Consider the following 22,793-nt stretch of genomic DNA (forward strand, 5'->3'; position numbering starts at 1 on the left):
TACCGTAGATACTTTTCTGCTGGCATCAATATTTTGTAGCCTACATCTTAACTGTTTTCAAATACTGAGGAGAAATATGATGCAAAATTACACTTCAATTCTCACATGCAAAATACCTTCTTAAAATTCATGTGTACGCAAGTATAAATTGCAATTTTCTTGTATAAAAGAAAATCTTAGAAATAAATAGAAACAATATTTCACATTAACATAAGTGAAACTGTTGGCAAGCGCACCTTATTTGCTTTTGCGGGTCTTCTTTAAATCTCTCGTTGTTCAGTTAGAAAGCCTGAAGTCAGTGATATGATCTTTGCCTATCATGCTTGTTAGAAGTGATAGTTTGAACATCCTCCTTCTCTCTCTGCTCTTTGGTCTTGCGCTGGTCCCATCGTAAAGCCTCCTTTTCAACATCTCTGGGATTTGAGGTCAGAGTTGAAGTATTTCTTCAGCTTTTTAGGTGCTAATCAGCTGCTCCTTGTTGTATAAACAATACCTTGTTGTCACAGTTATATGTCGTTGGTAAAAATAAAACAAAACTAAAAAAGTAAGAGAAAAAAAAAATCATTCCAGCTGCTCAGCATCCAAAGTCAATGCAAATAATTGTCCAAAAAAGTAATGCCTCATTCAGAAACATTATGAACAAAAGCCTAGAAACAAAACAAATCAGAACTAAAGTAACAGAGCTACTACAACATGCTGCCACCTTTAATGGCAATTCTAAAGAATCAAAAAATTATATGTTAGTACCTTATTTTTATTGTTCCAATTTTTCTAAGCTTATACGACTTGAACTCCAAAACCGATGGAAGATAATTTAGAATTTTATTCTGAAGAGCATTACCGGAAACACATTCGCCACAACTCTGACTTAATGATATTTTTCCCCACACAGTAGTAAGTCCCTGCAAGGTAACTTCCTCCACCAATCCTGGCTATTTGCCGTGAAACACCACCGCTGGAGTACGACTCTTGAAGCCCCCCCCGCCCCCCCAGGATTGCACTGACTGTCTGTGAAGAAGAACCGGTTTGTAAAATGTATCTTATATTGGGTTCTGTTCTCGGAGTCAGCACCTAGTGACTTCGCCAGTTCTTCTTCTCTGTAAATTGCAACCAGCGACCGACGGATGATAATGTTGGCGTCATGAAGACTGCTTTCCAGACTTTGGAAAACAGATCGGGTTTTGTCGGTGGATCCTCGGGAGATGGCAGAATAATTGAAACGGTTACCGAATCCTTACTTTAAAGCACTTTGGAAAAATACCTAGAAGGTAAGTTTAACTATACCGTTTAGAAAATAAAGACTACTACAGTGGAAAAGTTTTGTCTGTTTGCTCTTAGAGGTTTCGCTGTGTCTCAGCCCTGCTCTGTAAAACCCCCTCCCTTTTTTAGCCACACAAAAATAAACGCTTTCAGTTTTTTTTTCTGTTATCATTCCAGACCTCCTGAACAAACAGCTTAATTACACATGTCACACGTCCAGACATCTTTTTTTTATTGTTAACGTGAATGCCTCAGGCTGATGTTATTCGCTGATAAACTGGGTAGGATGAGCGTCAGGCTCAAAGAATGGAAAATTGTGTCTGCTTTTGCAGCTGCCAGAGATTTTAAGGTTCTCACTTTCATTTGAAGACTAGATGCAGCTTGATGAGACTTTGTTTGAGTTTTTTGTCATGCAAACTGTATTTCTCAAAGGGTCGTTGTGGTTTGTGTCCCATCATTGCATGTTGAGCGATATTAACATCACAATCTCAGTCCTGCAGGAGGGGGCGCAGCTGAAATCACAGTATAGACTGAAACCACAAATCCAGTCAAGATCCCCAAGTATGCTTTTAACAAACAACAACAAAAAGCGATAAAGTAGCCAGGTTTATTATCGTGCTTTAGGGACAACCTGGTCAAACAGGAAATGGTTTTTGATGCATGCAGAGGCCTGTAGGCTTGTTGATGAGAGGGTGTAAACTTCATTATAAGGGTGTTAAAACTGTCTGAAAACACTCGGCAGATAATTGTCCTGAAGATGTGTGAATGATAATGCATCACGTTTAGGTGCTCCTCTAGTTTCTGCCTCCCTTATGGGTCATGTTCTCTGGAAGTTTGAGCAGAATGACCTTTTCTTTTCTCTGTAACTCAGTTAATTTTGTGGTGACACACCTGAAGGCATTAGACTGATCTCACCTTAACAGACTCACTCATTCACCAGTCCATACTTAGGAAAACCTCTTTTAATGCTTGATCATGCAAAGAGCTAAATGTGCCAATCACCTGGCACTAATGTGAAGCATCAGAGCAACTAGAGTTGAAGACCACTTTGCTGAAGTTTAAACATCAGAATGGAAGGGGGTGGGGGAAAGGGATTTGAGTCACTTTGAATGTGGTATGCTTGTGGGAGTCAGATGGACTAGTTAATAGAATTTTAACTTTTGGAATTTTCATGCACAATCATATCTCATGTTGATGGTCCCAAATTTCCTATTAATATCAGAAGAAAAAATTCAGACTGATTCTTTATGATAGAAGGACAACAAAAGTTCAAATCAATCCCTGTTACAACTGGACTAACTTATTGGGTGGAATATTTTGTGGGATGCTATTTTTGATGTAAACTCTGCTTGTAATAATTTATTTGGCCAGATGAATGGACTTGCGCTGCCATTTCTGCCCACATCTGATATAGAGCTTCTTGCTTGAGTTCTCAAAGCTCAATAAGAATGTTGACGACATTATGATGGTACACTATTGATAATGTCCAAATAATTTTCAACAGTAAAACTGCAACATTCTTTACATTGTTGACCACTGCTATAACCAAAACAAAATCAAAGTACCATCTCTGAACACTTAATATTTTGGCCCTTGAATCAGATGGTCTACTGCTGCAAAATATCATTTTGGGGCTGTCATCCAAGAAAACAATTCTACAATCTGCACAATATCTCTAAACTGGGACAATAACTGGATGAAATGTTCTTGCCTGGTTTCTATCTTTATGACTGCACCAATAAGGTCAGAATTAGATGTAAACAGGAAGAAAATCTGGATCAATCCTGATTTGGATCAATGATTCAGGCTCATGGTTTAATGGTGAGCTAGCTACCTGGCACATTTTTAAACAGTCTGACTATTGTCAGATATATTCACAGTGTACTCATCTTCTCATGGGTCTTTAGAGGAGGATAATGCTTCAAGTCAATAAACCCAATCCATTTCCAACTAGTCTCATAAATATGGCTCCAGGGAACACCACAGTCAAAGATCCTAATCTAATAGAGCACCCATGGGATGTGTTGGAACAAGATATTCACATTATGGATGTGCAGCAGACAAATATGCAGCAACTGCATGATGATATTATGTCAGTATGGATCAAAATCTCAGAGGAAGGTTTCCAACGCCTGGTTGAATGGGTGCAATGAAGAATTAAGTCGATTCTGAAAGCGAAGGGTTCCAGACTATTACTAACAAGGTGTCTCTTAGAAAGCAGCTTGTGAGTGTTTTCACATAACAAAGTGTTTCACTTTCAAAACATATATAGTCGCCATAACTTAATGTAATTCAGGATCAATTAGAAGACACTGCCACAAATCATCAGCAGGTAAAAGTACTGAACTTGTAGGAGTCAGTGAAGTAACTGAAGAAGCTTTGGCAGGGTTTAAACATTCAAGTTATTTGTCATAGTCCCAGCTGCCAGTATGAAGTGGCACTTGGCAGTCATGTGTTTGTGTGGTCTGGAGAATGTAACCCCATAGCTGACCAGTCACTTAGATCAGACTTCTTTTCAGTGAGGCACTTCTGTCTTGGACTCTGGCAGACGGTGGTCAGATCAGAAGACGTCAGACAGCCTAGATTGGAGTGTGGTTCAACTTCTTGGTGACCTTTAGTTTTATTTATTTGTGTCTCCATTTGGATGAGTTAAGACTAAACGTTTTGCTTAGTTTTACTTTCTCTCCAAGCTTCTTATTTTCTGCAACTTGATGTTGTCTCTCTTGAAAAGACAATTTAAATTACCCCATGCTGGTTGGTATTGAGTCAAATAACTATATGACCATTATAATTGATGTATAGTTTTTTGAAGATTTGGAAATTTAGATAAACAACCATTAGTCCTCAAGCTAAGGCTACACCATTATTGTTGTTCATTAAGTAATTCACATTACACAATGAGCATTTTTGAGACTTTTGATGCCTTAATGCCTTCGACACGTTTCTGATCTTAATGGGTACATTAATTTACAGTATTATACATGATAATGGGCATCTACAGTCAAACTATTTTGTAATACATCGCTTCTCAGTTTAATGTAGGAGTCAACAATTGGTTGGTCCCACTCCAGTGTTTTAGGGCCTGTGTCCTACATGTTTTGGATTTGTCCCTGCAGGAGTAATCCAGTTCTACAAGAGCCTGCTACTGAAGCATTCTTCTGATTCAGGTGTGCTTGAACACGGAAACATCTAAAACATACGGGACGGTGGCCCTTAAGGGTTAACTTTGAACACCACAGATACACAGTGTTACATTCCAGTTGGACTGGTGTGTGATGTCTCACCTGTAGATATCTGTAGTCTTTGAGTTATAAATTGTCCAGATATGGGTAGAGGTGAACACACTTGACAGTATTTCATAAAAAAAAAAAAAAGACAATGTTCCAATTTTCCTGAGATCTTCTTTGTCTGCTCTGCTTTTAGTGACACCATTTTTAAATTGAGATTTATTGCTTTGAATAAGTATCTTGGTTCCCAGAGCTTGTGATCTAAGAAATTCCTGGATTTGTTCATTTGACCATAGAAGGACCTGAAAAGTCCTCAGGATCATTAGTCTGCATTTTGCAAGTATTGCAGTTAGCAAAAATGAGTCATATATGTGTCCTTGTTTGGAAAGTTATTTTATATCTGATTAGTTGATGAAGAAAGCTGTCCATCACTTAAATTGTTTAGAGATTTGTGACATAAACAAAAAACACGTTCAAGTTAATGTGAAGTCCATGTGAATTGTTTGCATTATGCAACATTCTTCCCTAGTTATTGTGAATTTTAAAACCTTAGTGGGTTCACTACACATAGGAGTGCTCTGCATCAGTGGGCTGACATACTGAGTTGTTGCCAGACTTAACCCCCTAACTAATCTGACTGATATTTATCTAGAGATTTATCTAGAGATTACAGCTGTCATGCAGGTATTACCCTGCCGGATTTCCCTCCGTCATTAATGTATCACTCTGTGACTTGAGGCACCCCTGGTGAGTCATGGGGAATTCACCGGAAATAAGGAGGAATTTAAACACACTAAAACATCAATGCAAAATCTAAAATATGAAACAATTACATTTGAGAAATTTTACTGAGAAATAAAAGGACCAAATGTAAATTGTCTTATTGAATGAGCTTTTTATTGAACAACAGAAACATAAATTGATAAGATATGACTGATCCCTTCATAAAAATGAACTGAAATGACTCTCTCCTTTAGATATATAAATGCTTATGGGAATAGCATTTATATGCTCAGATGTACTTGCAAGAAGTTTTTTCTTAGTCAAGATTATTCTAAAGTATGTATTAAAAATCCCCAGAGAGCGCCAGCTCGGTTATTTAAACTCCAGGACTATCTCCATTAATTGTACCAAGTTCCCGTTAATTACGGTATTATGAAAAGTTTTCAAGTTTCAAAATTGTGGAAATTTTGCAGCTTGAAATTCATTGAAAGGTTGTTAAATTAATAAAGTGACTTTATTAGTTATTATACAACTGCGGTGCACCTCTCTATATGAAATGAAAATATCTTTATACGGAACACAGTGATTAACCTAATGGATTCTCATGCTCAACCTGAAGATATTTTTTCTTTTAGCTCAAATGTTCATATTTTGTTGAATCATTAGCCTAGCTTCTTGTTTGTTGGGAATCCCCATCATCCTTTTCCTTGTTATGGCTCCCAACCCTTTCTGGCGCCTGAGAAATCCATACTCTCTTGCATTGCTTGAGCTCTTCCGTGTGACGGTTGCAGAGCGTATAATTTTCCCGTGGTGGTCTGAAGAGTTTAGAAAACAAAGTGAGATCGGCATCCTATTTTATTTTTTTGGGTGAGCGGATCTAGATTTCAGAACACAATCACTTCTCTGTACCCAGTCATTTGTCCGTCATCGGCGACGGGAACAATGTGCAAGTGTGGCCAGAGTGCAGCATGAAGCTCTGCAGACTTCTTGGAGATGAGTTTTTGGGGATGGGGATGAGTTCGTTCATATGTATGTAGGTGTGTGTGTGGCATCATGTCTCAAAGTCTGTCATTAACAAGGCAACTGCAGTTATGAGACCAAGATAGACTGCTTCAAATCTGAGCACACGTCTGTGGATCATTGCTCTTCAATGTAGGTGGGTCTTAAGCTGAAGTTGGGGAGCATAAGGGAGAGAGGAGAAGCTGTAAGTGTGTGTAATTCTGTGTGTATGTGAGGTTATGCAGGTGGGAGGTGGAGGCTGAGTTAAAAAAAATAGAGAGCAGGGTTTGGCCTGGAGTCTAGGATAGCGACCTTGCTTCACTTTTTGTCCCGTTTCTTGTGCTTGTGCTGACTTATGAGAAACTTTGACTAGCAACAGACCTGGCATCAGATGAGGCAGCAGACTGCAGAGAAGCACAGCATGTGGGTTTTGTTTGCTTCTGGTGTCCAGCTTTTTAGAAAGGGGCCCTCTGTCTGGAGCGTTATTTTTAGTAAAAAAAAATAAATAAATCCTCAAGCCTTTTAATAATCATCAGCCTTATGCAGCCCAAACGGATCACGACGAGGAAAAAGCTGTCTGGGACTTGCGGGCTCTGCGCTTGCAGTGGGTGGCAGGGAGTTAAAAAGCAGAGAAAAGGAGAATGGGACGAAGGGGCTGCCTCTGTATATATGCCAGATTTTAAGTCTTGTTCCACTGGTTGGTGTTTAGGAGATCACCCTCGTTTTCTCATCTGGTGGCTCTCGCACAGACTTATTGATTTCCTCCTATTCTGTGTACAAACGTGGATGAAGAGCAGTGGAGACAGGGCGAGTTGAGGCGAGACGCTGCTGTCTGCACAGATGCGCACCCGCATAGATTTGCAGTGCTAGTGGCTCCTTTTCTCTCCACAGCCAACCCCAGACTACTCTGGAGACAGTCTGCAATACACATTTTATAAGCCCTGCACTCACTACAGTGCTCTTGTCTTATCACTCTGCTGTCAGAGGGAAAAGTTATGGCTTTGTTTTAGTTGCTACATCTCCCTGATTTCATTTCCAGGCCCCACAGGCTGTCTTGTTTGGTGGGGGCATTTTGTCTACAATTTGCAAATAATCTTCCATCTTGTACCTGATAAGGTATATATTCATGTCGATCTGTTATGAGGGTAGAGTGCTCTAGCTGCTAGGGGCATGTTTTAGAGTATGTCCATTTTCAGTGTTTATTTTTTTGGATTAGTATTTGGAAGGCATTCTTCTTATGAGACGATGTTGGGTTCACAAGAAACGGCATATATACTTTCTTTAATATATCATCATGTCACCTTGATATTTGAGTCAGATGAAATTAAATAGAATTTCTGTTTTGTAGAAAGGTGAAATTAGTTGGACAAATGAGACTTTACGAAGGTGTTGGAAGTCAAAATGATGTCGCAAAATGGATTCAGGTGCACAGGATTATCCATTAATAGACTAGGATTTTGTTTTATTAATACCAACTTTAGTATAGTCAGTTACTAGTTAACACAGTACTCTTAATTCTTACACATTTCAGTGGTTTAACATGAAGATTTTTTTTAGTTATTGTCAGACATTGGTTTATAGTTTGCACATAGGAATGAAATTGTGTATCCAGTTTCATGGGCAATATGTTAGTATAAGTGAAGTGACTGTAAATAATGTCCTCACATTACATTATTACACTTCCAATAGTGTTTCTTTTTCAGTGGCTTGTCACAATTTAGGAGGGTAAATAAATTGCTTTCTTTTTTTCAGAATTAACTTTTTAATGGACTTTCATAACGTAACATAACCTAAAACTTTTAGCTTCATTATTAGTCATCTGTATTTATGTTTGCCTAATTAGATCTAGCTTATTTACAGCATATGACTAGTACTCTAAACAAAATAAAGTCAGCATTGCTCAAATGTTTTAGAGCTCAGATCAATGTCCAGCCTGATTCTTGAGTATCTGGTAGAACTTGTAAAAGACATAAGAGAATTGATAAATTGCTTCAAATGTTCAGGAATGATATGTGGTTGTGCTCCTTGTGTTGCAAGTATAGCCGAATAATTTATCTCTACAGATCAGATTTATTATTTCACATTGCAAGACTTATGAGACACTCATCTAATATTACATCCACAATAATAGTAATTGCAGTAGTTTAATAACATTGTCTACTCCAAGGAGGAAACAAAGTAATGGTAAGTAGTAATACTGTGACTTCTCACCAGAATACCAGTTCAGTTTTTGTAATATGAGAAGATGGCCTATCTTCTCCTCATGATATGAGTCATTGTTTACTTTATCCGCTGTGTTTGGCGCCACCCTCAAACTGAGATTATTATGGCTTGCTTGTACACACAACCTCAGTGGACACCAAATTTTGGGTTTCACACAGATGTGTGAAAAGTAGAGCAAATTAGAAGGTATGAATTAGGCTCAGGTCTTCTCTTGGTAGAAGGTTCTACACTGAAGAGTGTTTGTTCTGTGACTTACTGTGCCTCTGTAGGCTGCCTTTATCCAGTTTGAATTTCGGAGTATTTTACTGCATGGTTACCGTTTTGCGCTGATGAAGCTGAACACCAAGCAATTCTAGTCGCTAGAGGATCTTCTAATGGTTCTCAAGTGGAAGCTATTATACCTACAAAAAATTGTTAATGAATATCATTTCCCTGTTAGATGTGATCTTGCAGTCATTTGGATATTATCTGGACTTGACGCCTGAGAAGTTGGGTTGGTAAACAAAGTACAAAGCTTGTTTAGACTACTGCAGTTTTTTTTTCTTTCTTTTTTTGTCACATCCTGCTACTAATAAAAGTTCAGGATTTCAGAGCATGTGTGAAAATGGGAGTGGAAGACATTTACAACTGCCCTCATCTCTTAGAAGTCTTTACTCTCGAAAGGCAGGAAACTCTGCCGGCTATAAAGGCTAGAGTGGCAGCAGGATGTCAGAAGAAGATTCAGCCACACTGATGCACACAGTGGCATAGATGCATTTATTGTATAGTTGCAAGCTGTTTACCTAGTGATTATCAGCATGGTGTGGCCAGATAGAACATAACAACCAAGGCTTATTACTTCTTGCTGCTATTTCACTGGTTTCTAAAGGAACATAATGTTTAAGTAGTACACCTTGATGCAAATCTTTGTGTCCTTTTCAGTGATTCATTGCCCCCAGGCCAGTGAATCTTGAGGGCTGGCCATTTGCAGAATGAATGTCTGTGCATTCCTCTTTTGGCAAACATGGCTGATGGCCTTAAAGACTGTATTGGCTGTTTTTAGATGTTTTGGAGGGTGTGTGAAAACGGTTGTCTAATTGCTATGGTGACAACTGCATTGAAGGCTTGTTAAGTGAAGAAAAACCTTCAATAATTTCTCTCAGTGAATTTCACACAAAAAAGGCCGTGATGAAACTTGCAGAAGGAAAAACACTATTTGTACAAGAATAAAATGATATGTGCTGGTGTTATTTGAGAGTACAGGAGTTAAAATACTGTTGAACAAGCTTTCTGTATACCAGACTCTCCTTGTCTTGGACTTCTGAAAGCAAACAAATCAGATATTTTGCAATTCCATAAGAAAAGATGAAGACTCCACATGCTTATCTGCTTTGCAGTGGGGATTGTCGGTGTTGTTGTTGGTGTGTAGGTGGTTTGCAGGGTGGGGCACCAACGAGGAGAAAAGTCACCTATTGTCTCTGAGTACATTTGATCTAGGGCAAGTACTTTGTATGTGTGTGTGCAAACACCCCAGGCAGCAGTGTATCCAAGGAACAAAAACCTGCTATGCTTCTGCCTGCTACAATTAATTCATGAGTGACAATTGCACATAAGCAGGGGGCCATTTGCATTTGGTCTCATTGCTCTGCTTGTGAAAGAGGGCTACTGCTGAGAAACTGAAGGGCCATGAGAGATGGAGCCTGGCCAGGCCTGATGGGGCACTGCAAATTCCAAAAACACTAAAGTCCCTCTTTCATTCACTACTTGATGGGACTCTTGTCCTGTGAACATGTGCTTCCAGAGGTTAAAAAGCTCCATGTTCTGAGCAGCACTGTGATGCTTCTGTTCATAAGAACACTGATGTATTAGTCTCAGTGGAATGGCACTGTGGTGTTTTAGATTGGAGATTTTGATTATGATCTCTGATCACAGCAAAACAACTGGTGGATACAGGGTGATGACGGGTGGGATATCTCCCTCCATGGATAAAGAATGCTTGTCATCATTTGAGGCAATCGTTATGCAAAGAGATGATGGTTATATTCTTGGCAGATCCACAAAACACTTCTAGGTTGAAATGAGGAACATTTTTGCCATCTCTAAGTGTGAAAGGACTGATATGGCAAGTGGGGGGTTGAAATCAGCCTACCTCTGTTGCGCCCCTGACTCAACAAGTGAGGTAATCTGACCCTTGCTTCATTTGCAAGGGTCAAGAGATGCAAGTCACTTGCTGACTTGTATATATGCCGGTTTGGTGGGTCGAGGGAGTCTTGGAGGGATCAAATGTGCCTTGTACAGCCAGTCAGGAACACTAAGAGATAGAGGAAATCCTTAAAATGTGGCACTGTTTAAAAGAAAATAATGTTCTGCAATAGTAAGAGATTGATTACCAACTTATTTGCAAATACAATGTAAGCATTGTGCCCAATTTCACTCTATATTTAAATTTAACACATCTTGACCATTACTATATAAAGAAACAGCTACTTGCCTTTATAACTATTTTAATTACTGATTGTTAACCACATCAGTTTTTCTGATGGTATGGTATTTCTGATGGTATTTTAAACAAGTTAATATTTTTGAAGATATTACTCCACATGTACTCTGTACTCTGATTCTGAAAAAAGATTTTAATATTCACCCTTGGCTAACTTCCTTCTGACCTTCTTTAGGGTTTAGGCTCAGGTTGTTTACTCTTTATTTGTAGTTTAGTTGCTCCCAGTGTTGTATTTTTGCTTGGCACAGAAAGGCGAGCATGTTGCTCTGCCATGCTGTGGTGTGGATATGAATGCGGCCTGTTGCAAAGAGTACAGCTTTTGCCCTCAGGTTTGCATTACACCCACATCCACCTAGGAGAGGACCATCTGTGTGTCCCTGATGGCATGTCGGCTCTTTGGCTCTCTGGTTGCAGGTCGGGGAGGCATAGCGACAGGGACACGGACAGCAGGCTCTGCATTGCCCTGAACTCAGCCTGTTTCTTCCACTTGCCGCCCTGCGGTTCGCTGCAGTCTTCTCGGTGCCGGGGCTATTTGTGCCATGGTAACCGTGCCAGCCTGCCAGCACAGACACAGATTCCACCTCTCGTCTCCCTCTCTCTGCCAGCTTGATGACTCAGCAACTCCTGCAGGGGTTCAGCAGCCTCCCTCCTCAACCTCGGTGATGCACCATGCTCATCAGACAAAGTAGTGTTTTGTCATTCTCTCATTGTAGCTGACCTGAATACTAAATGCAGGGTTCCTATGCAGTGTAAAAAAGTATGGAATTTGATGTCAGTGCTTTTCCAGAGTATGGAAAATTCCAAGACTTTAGTCACTATCTCATCGTCTTAATATTGTTCTGTCCTTCCTCTGTAGTATCCTTTCTTTTTCCTTGGATATTTCCTTGCGACCTTCCTCCCGTATGTCTGTCCTCTTTTTGTTTCTTCCTTTCTTCTTAGTGTCCTGTATTTTTTGTTTCCACCAGTAATTTCTTTCATTGCTGCAACTTTTCCTTCCTTTATTTTCTTGTGTCCTTTGTTCTTTATTTGGGTTTCTTCTTTCTCTTGTGTGTCCTTTTTTCTTCCCTGGTTTCTTGTCCTTTACTTCTTCCCCTCTCCTATGTGTTTCATCCTTTCTCCCATGTGCCCTTCTTTGCTTATCACTATCCTTCCCTTTCACAGCTCCTTTCTTCCTCTCTTCCTTGTATCCTTTTTACCTTTGTTCTTTCTTTTCTTCTTTAATCCCTTTGATGTATGAGTCAGTTACTTTCATGTTTTTGGAGATATATTTAAAGTCTGCCTGGACTAAACATTTTGCAGAAATTTATATTGAATCATATTATGTGATGTTTTTAAGATGACCTTATGCCACCAATGTAAAGTTAAGTTAGGGAATTTATACATTAACTTGTGTAGGATCCCAGTAAATGGACTAAAATAACAAAGCAGCCAGCCACATGGAACTATTTGAGCTCCTATGGAAAGCTTTTTCAACCATCTGTTGTAGGTAATGGATGATGGTGTTAAGATTTTCAGGAATGTCTAACATGTTTCTAATTCATCTTGACTGCTTTTTTAGGTTTAGTTGTGCTAACAACAGAATGTGAAAGGCATGTGTAATCATCTCTACATAATCGCTTTAAGCTCTGCTCAACTTCTTAGAGTGGTTCTTATGAAGACAGCTCTCTCTCGAGTGGGATCACTGTAAGGAGACCAGGATGAGAAACATGCCGTCAAAAAATATGAGCTACGATTACTTTTAAGTCTCTCCAGTAGCACTCAGCGGGAGTGCAGCTGTACCCAGTTTTGTGTGTTATTGAGATATTTCTTGCTGCTGTTTGAAGATTAATTAGATTACGTTGTGCTGAATTGTGGTCTGTCGCCTCTTAAACTCAGTTCCAAGCGTGGAAGTCTTAAAGGTTTGTAAATAATCGCGAAAATACTTGTCCCAAAATAACATTTTTGAGCTGGTTAGAGTGCACTTTATTAAACAATTTCCCATTCTCAATCTTTTGGGTGTATTAAAATGTCAACCAAACTGTTGAATCAATTAGAGCTTCAACTCTTCTGGGAAGGCTTTCCATGCAGATTTAGGACTGTGTTTTTCTGGAATATCTGGCCGTTCAAGCAGAAGTTCATTTGTGATCTCAGACACAGATGTTGATGGAGAAAGTCTGACTCAGAATCTCCTGTTACACTGAAGCGCTAGAGTTTATCTTACTGGGCCCGACTTCTAAATAAAAAGCTTTACAATATAAACCCCTTCACACCTAACTTTACACATGACAATCCACCATGACCGGTGCCATTCTCCTGGCAAATGTCGATTCATTAGTCGTCACTGATCTGGATTCCAGTGGCGACTCAATCTGCGGTTTAGTATTGTACTATGTGATGTAAGGCTTGGATACAGCCACTAGCCTCTCTACACACTGTTCTTAAGCTAATGTAAAGACCACATGAAGTTTAGAGGTCTGTAGCTGGTGACTCTGCAGACAGTTGGCGACTTCTGTGCACAATGACCCTCAGCATTTGCTTAGGCTGATCTGTGGCTTTCTAAGTGGCTGTCATTCCTAATAATGACTTGATTGTGGCATCTGCTCACTGCACCATGCTGGAACTCACTAAATGTGTGTAGAAGCAGGCTGCATGCCTAGGTGCATAATTTCATACACCCGTGACCATGGAAGTGATTGAAACACCTGAATTAAGTGTTTTAGAAGAATAGTCCAATACATTTGGTAAAATAGTATTGCTATTTACACAATTATTACTTGTAAAACCTAATCAGTAAGAGAAATGAGCGAGCCCACCCTTGGCAAAATGTCAGCCCTGTGAGCACTTGCTACACAACACAGCCAAGGAATTCAATACACAGGAGAAAATGCCTGCAACACACAGTCACAGAGCGCCACAAAATGGTGTAGTTGAATTGCAATCAGTTTTGCAGATGCTAGCCCTGCCTCTCTCCTACTCAAGAATCCTTTTTGAGGTTTCCAATGTCAAAGCTGTTGGCCAGTTTCATGTTTCGCCTCAGTGTTACTTTTTGTTGTGCTTTTGATAAGCAAAAAAATAACAGTCATATTTTCCAGTCCTAAGCATTAATTCTTATATAAGAGTTGTAAGAACCTCACCAGATTAGATTTTTATCCATCTTTTTTTTTTTTTGAGAAACTGGATACATTTTGCTGGAGATGACTTGGACTGCAGTTGCACCAAGAACACCTTTTCCTTAAAGAGACATGAAGTTTTAGGACCCAAATTATCTATAACAAATAACTAATTTGTTATAGTTTATTTAAACCAGTGTGTAATTGGAAGAAAGGAACTAGTATCAAGGGTATTAATTTAGATCCAAAAGCCTTTTGGCCTTTTCTAACAAAGAAAAATGTAATGAACCATTTTCTGTCTGAGGCTGTTAAGTGGAGACACAAGACACCATGATATTCTGCTCTCTGAGGCTTATTTATTTTGTGATATTTTTATTTTTATATTTTTCACCAGAGATGCACCCAGTAGGCTCTTATTGGCACATACGATTTCCTGGTTTTGTGTGTGGTTTAATGTGCAAATCGATCAGAGTCAAACATGGAAACATTTAATTAAACTGGAAATTCAAAGCAAATGTCTTGACAAACTGATCCATTTCTTATAAAATCCAATTGTGTTCAAAGCAATCCAGACCTGTCCCATACATGCTATTAATTAGATTCAACTCTTACTGTATACAACCCAATTCAATCTGGTTTATAAACTGATGCACTCAAGTTCCGTCTATCACATAGTGCCATTTGCTAAAAGGCTGTATAAGCAATTGGGAACACAATTTCTGTTTTATTGAGGACACGTCTTGACACAGAAAAACAAGGCTATGAGTACTTTCTATAGGAAAAGGATGAACAGAATGAATATCTCATGCTTCATCTAGAAAAATTACATGACTCAACATAGAAGCATTTTATCAAGGGAACATTCCATTGTTCATTTCTTATTTGTCTTTCCAAAGTTGTTTACGTCAATATTTTTTCTGACACCCCCCAAGAAAGAGGTGCAGCTAAAGGCAGTAGGACTGGACCTGGTGTACCTTATATGGAAAGGAAAAAAGCTGAGGACAGTCTTTAGGCAATTTCCATCACTGGCTGAATGAATGACCCCTCACTACTTCTTCAAAAGGCCTACATAGTTCTGACTGCAAGACAAGTTTAGTTTCTGTGCAAACTTAAATGGGCACCAGTACACCCAAGTGTATTTCCTTTTTTCCGTTTGCTATAAGACGAGCCAATAACCCCACTTCCCTCCCCCTCCCCATAGCAGGGTGTCCTTCTAGCTCATGTCCCCCCTGGCACTAAAGCTAGACGCTAGACCTCCCCCTCCTCTTAGTTTACTTCACTGACACAGGCTGCCTCCTCCCACATGTCTCTCTCTGACCTACTGTCCTCTTGCTGCCCACAGGCCTTACCTCCTCCTGCACTCCTGCCCGCTGTCTGCCCCCTCTGGCGTTCCTCCTCTCCCTGGTCCCAGGGGAGCAGACGGAGCTCCTGATTATCTCTGTGTGGCAGCCTCTGTTTTGTGCTCTGATTAAAGGAGCAGCATGTGGTCTGCGTGCAAGCGGCCTGTGCAGACGCCGCCGTTGGCCGATGCTAACATTACGTGCTTAATCATTTATGTCTGGGAGATGGGCACAAAGGCCTGGAGAAGGAGGGGTGGGAGTGGATGTAGGTGGTGTTGGGGTGTTTATCAGCGGCACAGATGCACTCAGGCACACATGTTGCTAAGATAACGTTCCCAGTGCTTGGAATAACATGACCAGGGCACACTCCAGGCCATGTTTCCACAGACTGTACATGTTATCTTTATAAAATGAGCAGCTTCAGAGTTGACTTCCCTCTCTTAGCTTGTATCGGCCGATGAAACTGGCATACTAAAGGCTTCACAAACTTAAACCTAGACGCACTTTTTGCATCGCTAAAAACACTTGAAGCTCAGCAGGACTTTTGCAGAAAATGGCAAAAGTGAGTTTATGAGCAACGTCAGTGATTCAATGCAATCGGCTGGGTTTCCTTTGATGTTCAACATGTTTTTAACCAGTTGGGTTGGCATCAACTCTTTAACTGTCACCCCAAATACTGTCACATGCAGGTCAATGGGGACACCAGCCCTCGTGGCAGTTAAAGGGTTAAAAAATCTAAGCATGACCCCATTGTTTTATAATTAGAATAACTATAGAATCACATTATTGAATTAGAATGACTGCATTGAAATTACTTATCAGGAGTGGGCATCTCCAGATACGTCCACCAGATCTGGGTGTGTTTTTGGTCCAACACGCCCGTAGCAAATGAATATTTTATTAGCGGGCTTCTGCAAAAAAGGTTCAACCATTTAACATATTTGTTGGAGCAGGGACACACAAAGTATGCAGGACACTGGCTCTTGAGGATTGGAGTTGGCCAGTCCCGAACTATACATTTTGGTTTGTAGACTGCATTTGTTAATTTATTTGTAAATTTGCACTGTCTTAATAAAACTGAATTAAAGTGAGTGGAGGTAAGTAGCAAAGGTCAATAATCTTTGCTAGGTGTGTGGGACAAAAGGGTAGGTTAAGAGTGTAAGAACTCTATTCCTGCTCTGAAATACAGTGGTGGCAGTAGAAATGAAAAGGCAGCATATTAAGGCATTTTCCAAGAAGTTAAAGCTTTCACACAATCAAGCCTTCTAGATGAACAATGACTCTAATCATCCCGCCGAATTAAAGGCCTCGACCAGAGTCCCATAGAAAATTTGTAGCCAGAGCTGAAAATCTGTCCAAACAAGGTGGCCTGGAAACATTACACCAGTTTGGTCTGGAAGAATGGGCCAAAATTCAAGCAAACTTTTTGGAAGGATGCCCAAAACATTTCACCCAAGTCATACAGTTTTGAAGGCAACTCTACCAATTACTTAGCAATTGTATGTATTCTGGCATTTAGCAAATACAAATAATTTACCTTAATTAAATGAAAAAAAGGCCTACAGTGTTGGCAAATATCTGGTTTCAGCTGTGAAGGCAACTGTTCACCATGTATTTATTGTTCTGTGTGACTTTTGATCCTTCATACTCTCCAGGTAAATGATATTATTCAGGAAACCTTGCTGTCCTGCCCCCAATCCCACTCCCCCACCCCTCTTCTCCTCACTCTTGCCTCACTGCCAAGTAGCTTGTCCCTCCAACACGCACAGACATCCACACACCCCTCTCTCTCACAGAGGCAGCCAATAAGAGAGCACCAGTTTCCCCATTGCTTGCCACTCAATGCCTTGTTGCCAGGGCCAACAGGAAGGCATGAGACCCTCTTGCTTGAGCATTTGAAACTTGGTGTTGACTTTTTTTTTTTGTGAAAGAAAGAAAAGGTCTTCATTTATAAAATTGCGTCTTCTAAATATGTCTAGGCTGACAGAATGATCAGCTCTTTCCCACTGAAAGAAGCTAAATTTAAAAGTACCAAACTAACCCTACATTAGCTAGGTTTACATGCAAATTTTCCCTTTTTTTTCAATTAAATAACAATGAGGTTTTCATTGAGTGTTTTCCTGCTTCTTTCTTTTAGGTCTACAATGACAAGAGGGGCCTTTCTTTGGTTTCTGCTCGCCCTGGTTCTTCTCTGTTCCTGCGAGGACGGTAAGAATTTTGTCTTGAAGCACATCAGAGCTAAAAGACCTTCAACTCTAACAGTTAAAGCTTCTTCTTTTTCCTCAGACACAAAAAGAAAGGATCCAGTTGAAATGAGTGGTTGTGCTACCTCTAAATGCAGAGTTTTACTGCACTGTCACCAGAGTACATACAGTCTTTTCTCTGTCGCTCTTCTTTCTCTTGCAGCATACACCAAAAAATCACACATTTTTCTTCCCCCTTCTCACCACCCGTCTCTTAGTCTGTCTCCCTTTCATCTGCTGTCTGGCACTGTTATTTTAAACAGCTGCAGTGGATTGCCATGGAAAGTGCTTTTCAGAGTGGCAAACCACTCGTTTTGCCCATGTTTACAGCACATTCACTTTAACCAAATCTGGAAGAAGGATAAGCAGAAATCGTTCATCCCGCAAAATCAAACAGGCTGTTTGCCTTAAATGGATGGGTTTTTCCATGCAGGATTTTCTCTAAAAAAGATGCAATCTGATGTGTGGTGTAAATGTTTTTTTGTTTTTTTTTTTTCCAGGTGAGGACATCGTGAGAGCTGAATGTTTATGTGAAGGACCGTCTTGCAAGGGTGGGGAGAGATGTTTTGGCTGGCAGTGCTTTGCTTCTCTCTCAGTGCTGAATGGAACGACAGTCTTTGAGAGAGGCTGCGTTGTTGAAGGTGATGAAGATGGGCCGTTGCTCTGCGGACAGCCACCAACTGCGGCGCTGGTGGTGAAGTGCTGTCACGGACATTTGTGCAACATGAATGTCTCGGTACAGTTCCCAGCGAAAGGTGAGGTATCATCCAGTCTCTGCACTGGAAATATTTAATTTCCAATAATTTTGAACAGTGCTCCATGTGATTTTTTTTTTTTTTTGTCGGATTTCGTTTTGTCTTCAGTGACATTTATGAACTGTTTTTTCTAAAAAAATATGCTAGCTAACATAGTTCTGTTGTATCACCACTTGGCTGAACGACATTTGCTTTCAAAACTGGGTCACTTCTGTTGAGCTACCAGGATCCCCCAATCATCATCTATTTTTCTAGTTTTACAAGCTAAATTCAAGCTTTTTTTTTTTTTTTTGGCTGGCATTAAAAGGCCTGAAAAGCTGTTTTAGGGACAGTGCTGTGTAAAATCGACTTTACATCATGTTATAATATTCCCTCATCAAAAACATACCTGGAGTGTTGCCTTGACTCTTTCATGCATGTTTGAGAAGTTTCTTAATCTCCTGTGGAAACTATTCAGCTGTATAAAATGCCTGGAGAATTGAGGTGCAGCTCCTCCTCTTTTCAAACCACAGCTCCTCCTCTTTTGGAGGCACAACTCTTCCTCGGAGCTGCAGTTTCCAAGCTGCAGAGCTTCTGCATTACACAGCACCTCTCCCCCACGACTCCCTCACTCGGGTCCTTCAGGTTAGAGATTATGCATAATATCTGGTAGTGAAGGATTGTCGACATATTGCAAATGTAATGTAGTTTTTTTTTTTATTTAGCTTCATAGGAAGCTGAAATTTAGTCGAGGCTTTGGTTCTTGGTGCCCCTGCCCTTTTTATCTGCAACTGCCAGTGTGAAAACCAAGACAAAAATACCCTATAATAAAATATACTTGCATTAGTAACGTGAAAATAAATCATGATGAAATGCATCACATTCAGTTTTTACAGTATCAGTCACATCCTCCAAATAAGGCTTTGAATGCCAGATTTATTACTTTATTTCCTGAATTGGTGAAAAAAAAATAAAAAATCTCAATACGTTTTTTTTTCCCCCCCTGATTCTCTGCTGCTAATAAATTGTATTGTTTTGTCTCTAAGACAGCCTCCTGGTTTTCTCCTGGAACTTTTCACAGTGCTGGATCATACAGAAAGAGGGATCTGTGACCATTTGCATTGCATAATCTATTTACATTGACCAGAGTCCAGGTACTCATTTACACTCTCTTCTCTTCAGAAGATTTAAAACCATGGCCATTTAAAACCTGCAATAAAGGACTTACTCCTCCTTTTTTTTTTTTTTGTTACCACAAACAGCTGTAAAATCATAGTTGGACCAAATCTGTTACTCTTAAATCTAACAAAGTATGGACTGTAGGACTATTTTAAACTGATATGAATGAATTATAATGTTGAAAACAACTTCAGAAAATGACTCCATACTTCCCTTGTAATTACTTTTTACCATTTTGAAGTGACTTTACTTGGCTTTTAAACCACTGGAAAAATAATCTGATATTGATGTTGGATTCGTTTGATTTCCTGATTGTTGTCAGAAGTCTGGTGTCTCAATTTGCAGCAAAGCTATGTTGAGGGACGAGTTTTATTTTTCTACACAAGCAGCTATGCGTCATTGTGAGGAAACGCAGAAATGAAAAAGTCTTGATAATATAAAAGGTTCAAGGGAATTGAAAAGAATGTTCAAAGCGCATAAATGTATTGTGGCTTTGGTGAGTATTTCTGATTTCCCAAGATAAACAAATGTTTGCATCTTCTTAAAGACGTATTGTGTTTTCACGTCATATTGATTGTCCTTAGAAACAGGATCACATTCAAATCACATTCATGAACTAAAGCACGATTTTTAATGTTGGTTACATTTTATTTCATAGAAAATTGTTATGGCTACCAGTAAAGATTAGTGGTTATTGTTTAAAATAATCACTTTAGCATTAACACTGATATCACTTATTTTGAAAGTCTAAAACATTAAAAAGTGTGTTTTCTTTCCCTCTAGTTTGATCTGTTTTAAGTGTAGGATTACAAATGGGGAAAACATTTAAAACTAAGTGGCGTCTAAAGCAACTGGCCAGCACTTTCCACCCACATGTTTTCTGATGTGAGTGAATGCCATTTAATTGAATGGGTTAGCAATGGTATTGCTCTAATGGGTTTTTCTCCTATCTGTGTTTCCTCTTATCAGATGTCGAGCTGTCTGCCGGCAGACCAGTCCTCCGAGACCAGGAGTGTGTGTGTGAGGGAGATGCGTGTGAGCACGGCCGGCGCTGCACCGGCCAGCAGTGTTTCTCCTCTCTGAACGTGACGGACAGGGCTGTCGTCCAGCGGAAGGGCTGCCTGAGGGACGACGAGGAGGGCAGAACCACCTGCGCTATGGCACCCTCATCGGTCTATGTCGTCAGGTGTTGCCAGGGCCATCTGTGTAACATGAACGTCACGATGCAAATTCCAGGAAAAGGTGACTTTGTGCACGCTGGCTGCTGCTCACCACTAACCTTGTTATGTAGCATGCAGAAGATTTTCTTGGGTAGTTTATAAATAAAAGGAGCGGAACTTTGTAAATTTTATTGTAATTTTTTATTTTTTTTAGTATTAAAGTACGTGAAAATAAATCCTTACATGCTGCTTTTTCCTTCTTAATTTTGCTCATAAGGGGAAAAGAAGCTCCTGAGCGAAGAGGAGCATGAGTGTGTATGCGAGGGCAGCTCCTGTGTAACGGCGAGTCGCTGCTTAGGCCTCCAGTGTTTCTCGTCTCTGACCGTCAGCGGTGGCTTGCTTGTCCATCAGAAAGGCTGCTTCAAGGCAGTGGAGCAGAGCACAATGACCTGCAAGACGCCGCCATCCAGGGAGCAGATAGTCGAGTGTTGCCAGGGGCATCTGTGCAACATGAACAGCACCGTGAGCCTTCCAATCAAATGTACGACAACGTCCGGAATGCTTCACAAAGTTCAGAGCTCTTAAAAGTTTTCATTTGATTGCGCCTCACCTGTCTTGAAGGACAGGTTTCTGTGATCTAAACTGCAAATTGGATAAGAAATGTTAAGTTTCAAACATCTGGGAACTATTTCCATCCAGTTCAATGCAGATTACAATAAAAAAATAGACAATAGGGTAACTATTTTAGTTATATGTAGAAGTTACAACACCAGTAAACACACAGATAATGGTTTATATATCATGTGCTCAGAGTTGCTTTTTAATATCCCTTTATCAACTTTGAACATCTACAGACTGAAATGTTTGCCAGTTCTTGGTAAACGGCTCAAACTGAGTCATATTTGGTTGTAGAGTTTTCAAACCTTGCAACAGATGCTCCATTAGATGAAGGACTGGACTTTGTCTAGGCCATCCAAACACTTCTATGGTGTTTGGATGGATTTTTGGATGGGGTTCACTTATCCTATCACTAACTCTGACCAGATTACCTATCCCTGGTAAACTAAAGCATCACTCCAGCTTGATGCTGCCACCATGTGTGAGTTTGTCCTCACACAGTGTTTGTGTGTGATCTTACCAGAGCATCTTATTCCATAAAACATTCTCTATACTTTTCCATTAAAAGCAGATTTATGAATCAGAATCGGCTGTATTTGCTTCTTCCACACTTATGTACTTATTAATTTTTCTGTGTCAAAAGACATCGATTGTCTCTTGAAGATTGTAAAAAATATTAAGTAACGTAAAAATATGTATGTAGACTCATTTAGTTTGTGATATAAATTCACATAATCTTAGGGAGTAACCTTTTCTGTGTTGCCCTTTATGTATGAGTTGTTAGAAATATGAATGATCATAGTAAGTAGAGTTCTAGGTGTTTTCCTTGCTAAGTGTCACCCTGCCTTCTCTAAAAGTTTGGCTAAAGACTGAGCACCCAGACAGAGTTGCTAGTTATGTGTATGAAGGAGTTCATTATGTGAGTTGGGTAAAGGGGGAACATTGTCTGTGCTGAAGGAAGAGTGGAACACTCTTCTTTGGAAATTATGAATGGTGGTCAGTTCATTCTGATGACTTGAATTGATTCACAATGTGAGCTGAATATGATAGAATACCTTTTTAGTCTATTTGAGTTAAACCCCTACACATCGAAGTATTACTATAATACTTAAATGTCCACCCAAAACTGTCTGAAAGGACTATATTTCCTGGTTTTACCAGAAACAGATCTTGTGTCCATGCACACAAAAATCCACTGTAATTATATTCACTTTTCTCTTTTACCTTGCAGTCGACGAACTGTCCAGCCACAACGTGACCACGCTGACGATGGCCATTGTGGCACCCATCATTGTACTCATCATCCTTTCCGCCGCCGCCATCCTCGTGTTTAGACGCATCCACCGCAACCAAATGGAAAGGCTGACATCACGAGACGCCGAATACGGAACAATAGACGGACTCATAGCGTCTAACGTGGGGGAGAGCACTCTGGCGGTATGTATGGCATAATGCTATGGAGGTAACCCACTTTGATGTGTTTGAAAGGAAGAGATTTTAGATAATTAAACCAATAAAT

At 39.9% G+C, this 22,793-nt stretch overlaps 1 protein-coding gene across 1 annotated transcript in view; it reads left to right on the plus strand.

Annotated features, from left to right (window-relative positions):
• The first annotated feature begins 947 nt into the window (after window positions 1-947).
• Window positions 948-22,793, plus strand: part of LOC122840028 (activin receptor type-1-like) — a 30,009-nt gene continuing 8,163 nt past the window's right edge. Inside the window, 6 exon segments of the mRNA XM_044132143.1 lie at window positions 948-1,268; window positions 17,478-17,548; window positions 18,084-18,338; window positions 20,466-20,738; window positions 20,934-21,197; window positions 22,506-22,711. Of these exon segments, the coding sequence (XP_043988078.1) occupies window positions 17,485-17,548; window positions 18,084-18,338; window positions 20,466-20,738; window positions 20,934-21,197; window positions 22,506-22,711 (1,062 nt within the window). The 5' untranslated portion in view covers window positions 948-1,268; window positions 17,478-17,484.

The sequence above is a fragment of the Gambusia affinis genome, linkage group LG11 (genome assembly GCF_019740435.1).
Source record: "Gambusia affinis linkage group LG11, SWU_Gaff_1.0, whole genome shotgun sequence".
Taxonomy (NCBI): Eukaryota; Metazoa; Chordata; class Actinopteri; order Cyprinodontiformes; family Poeciliidae; genus Gambusia; species Gambusia affinis.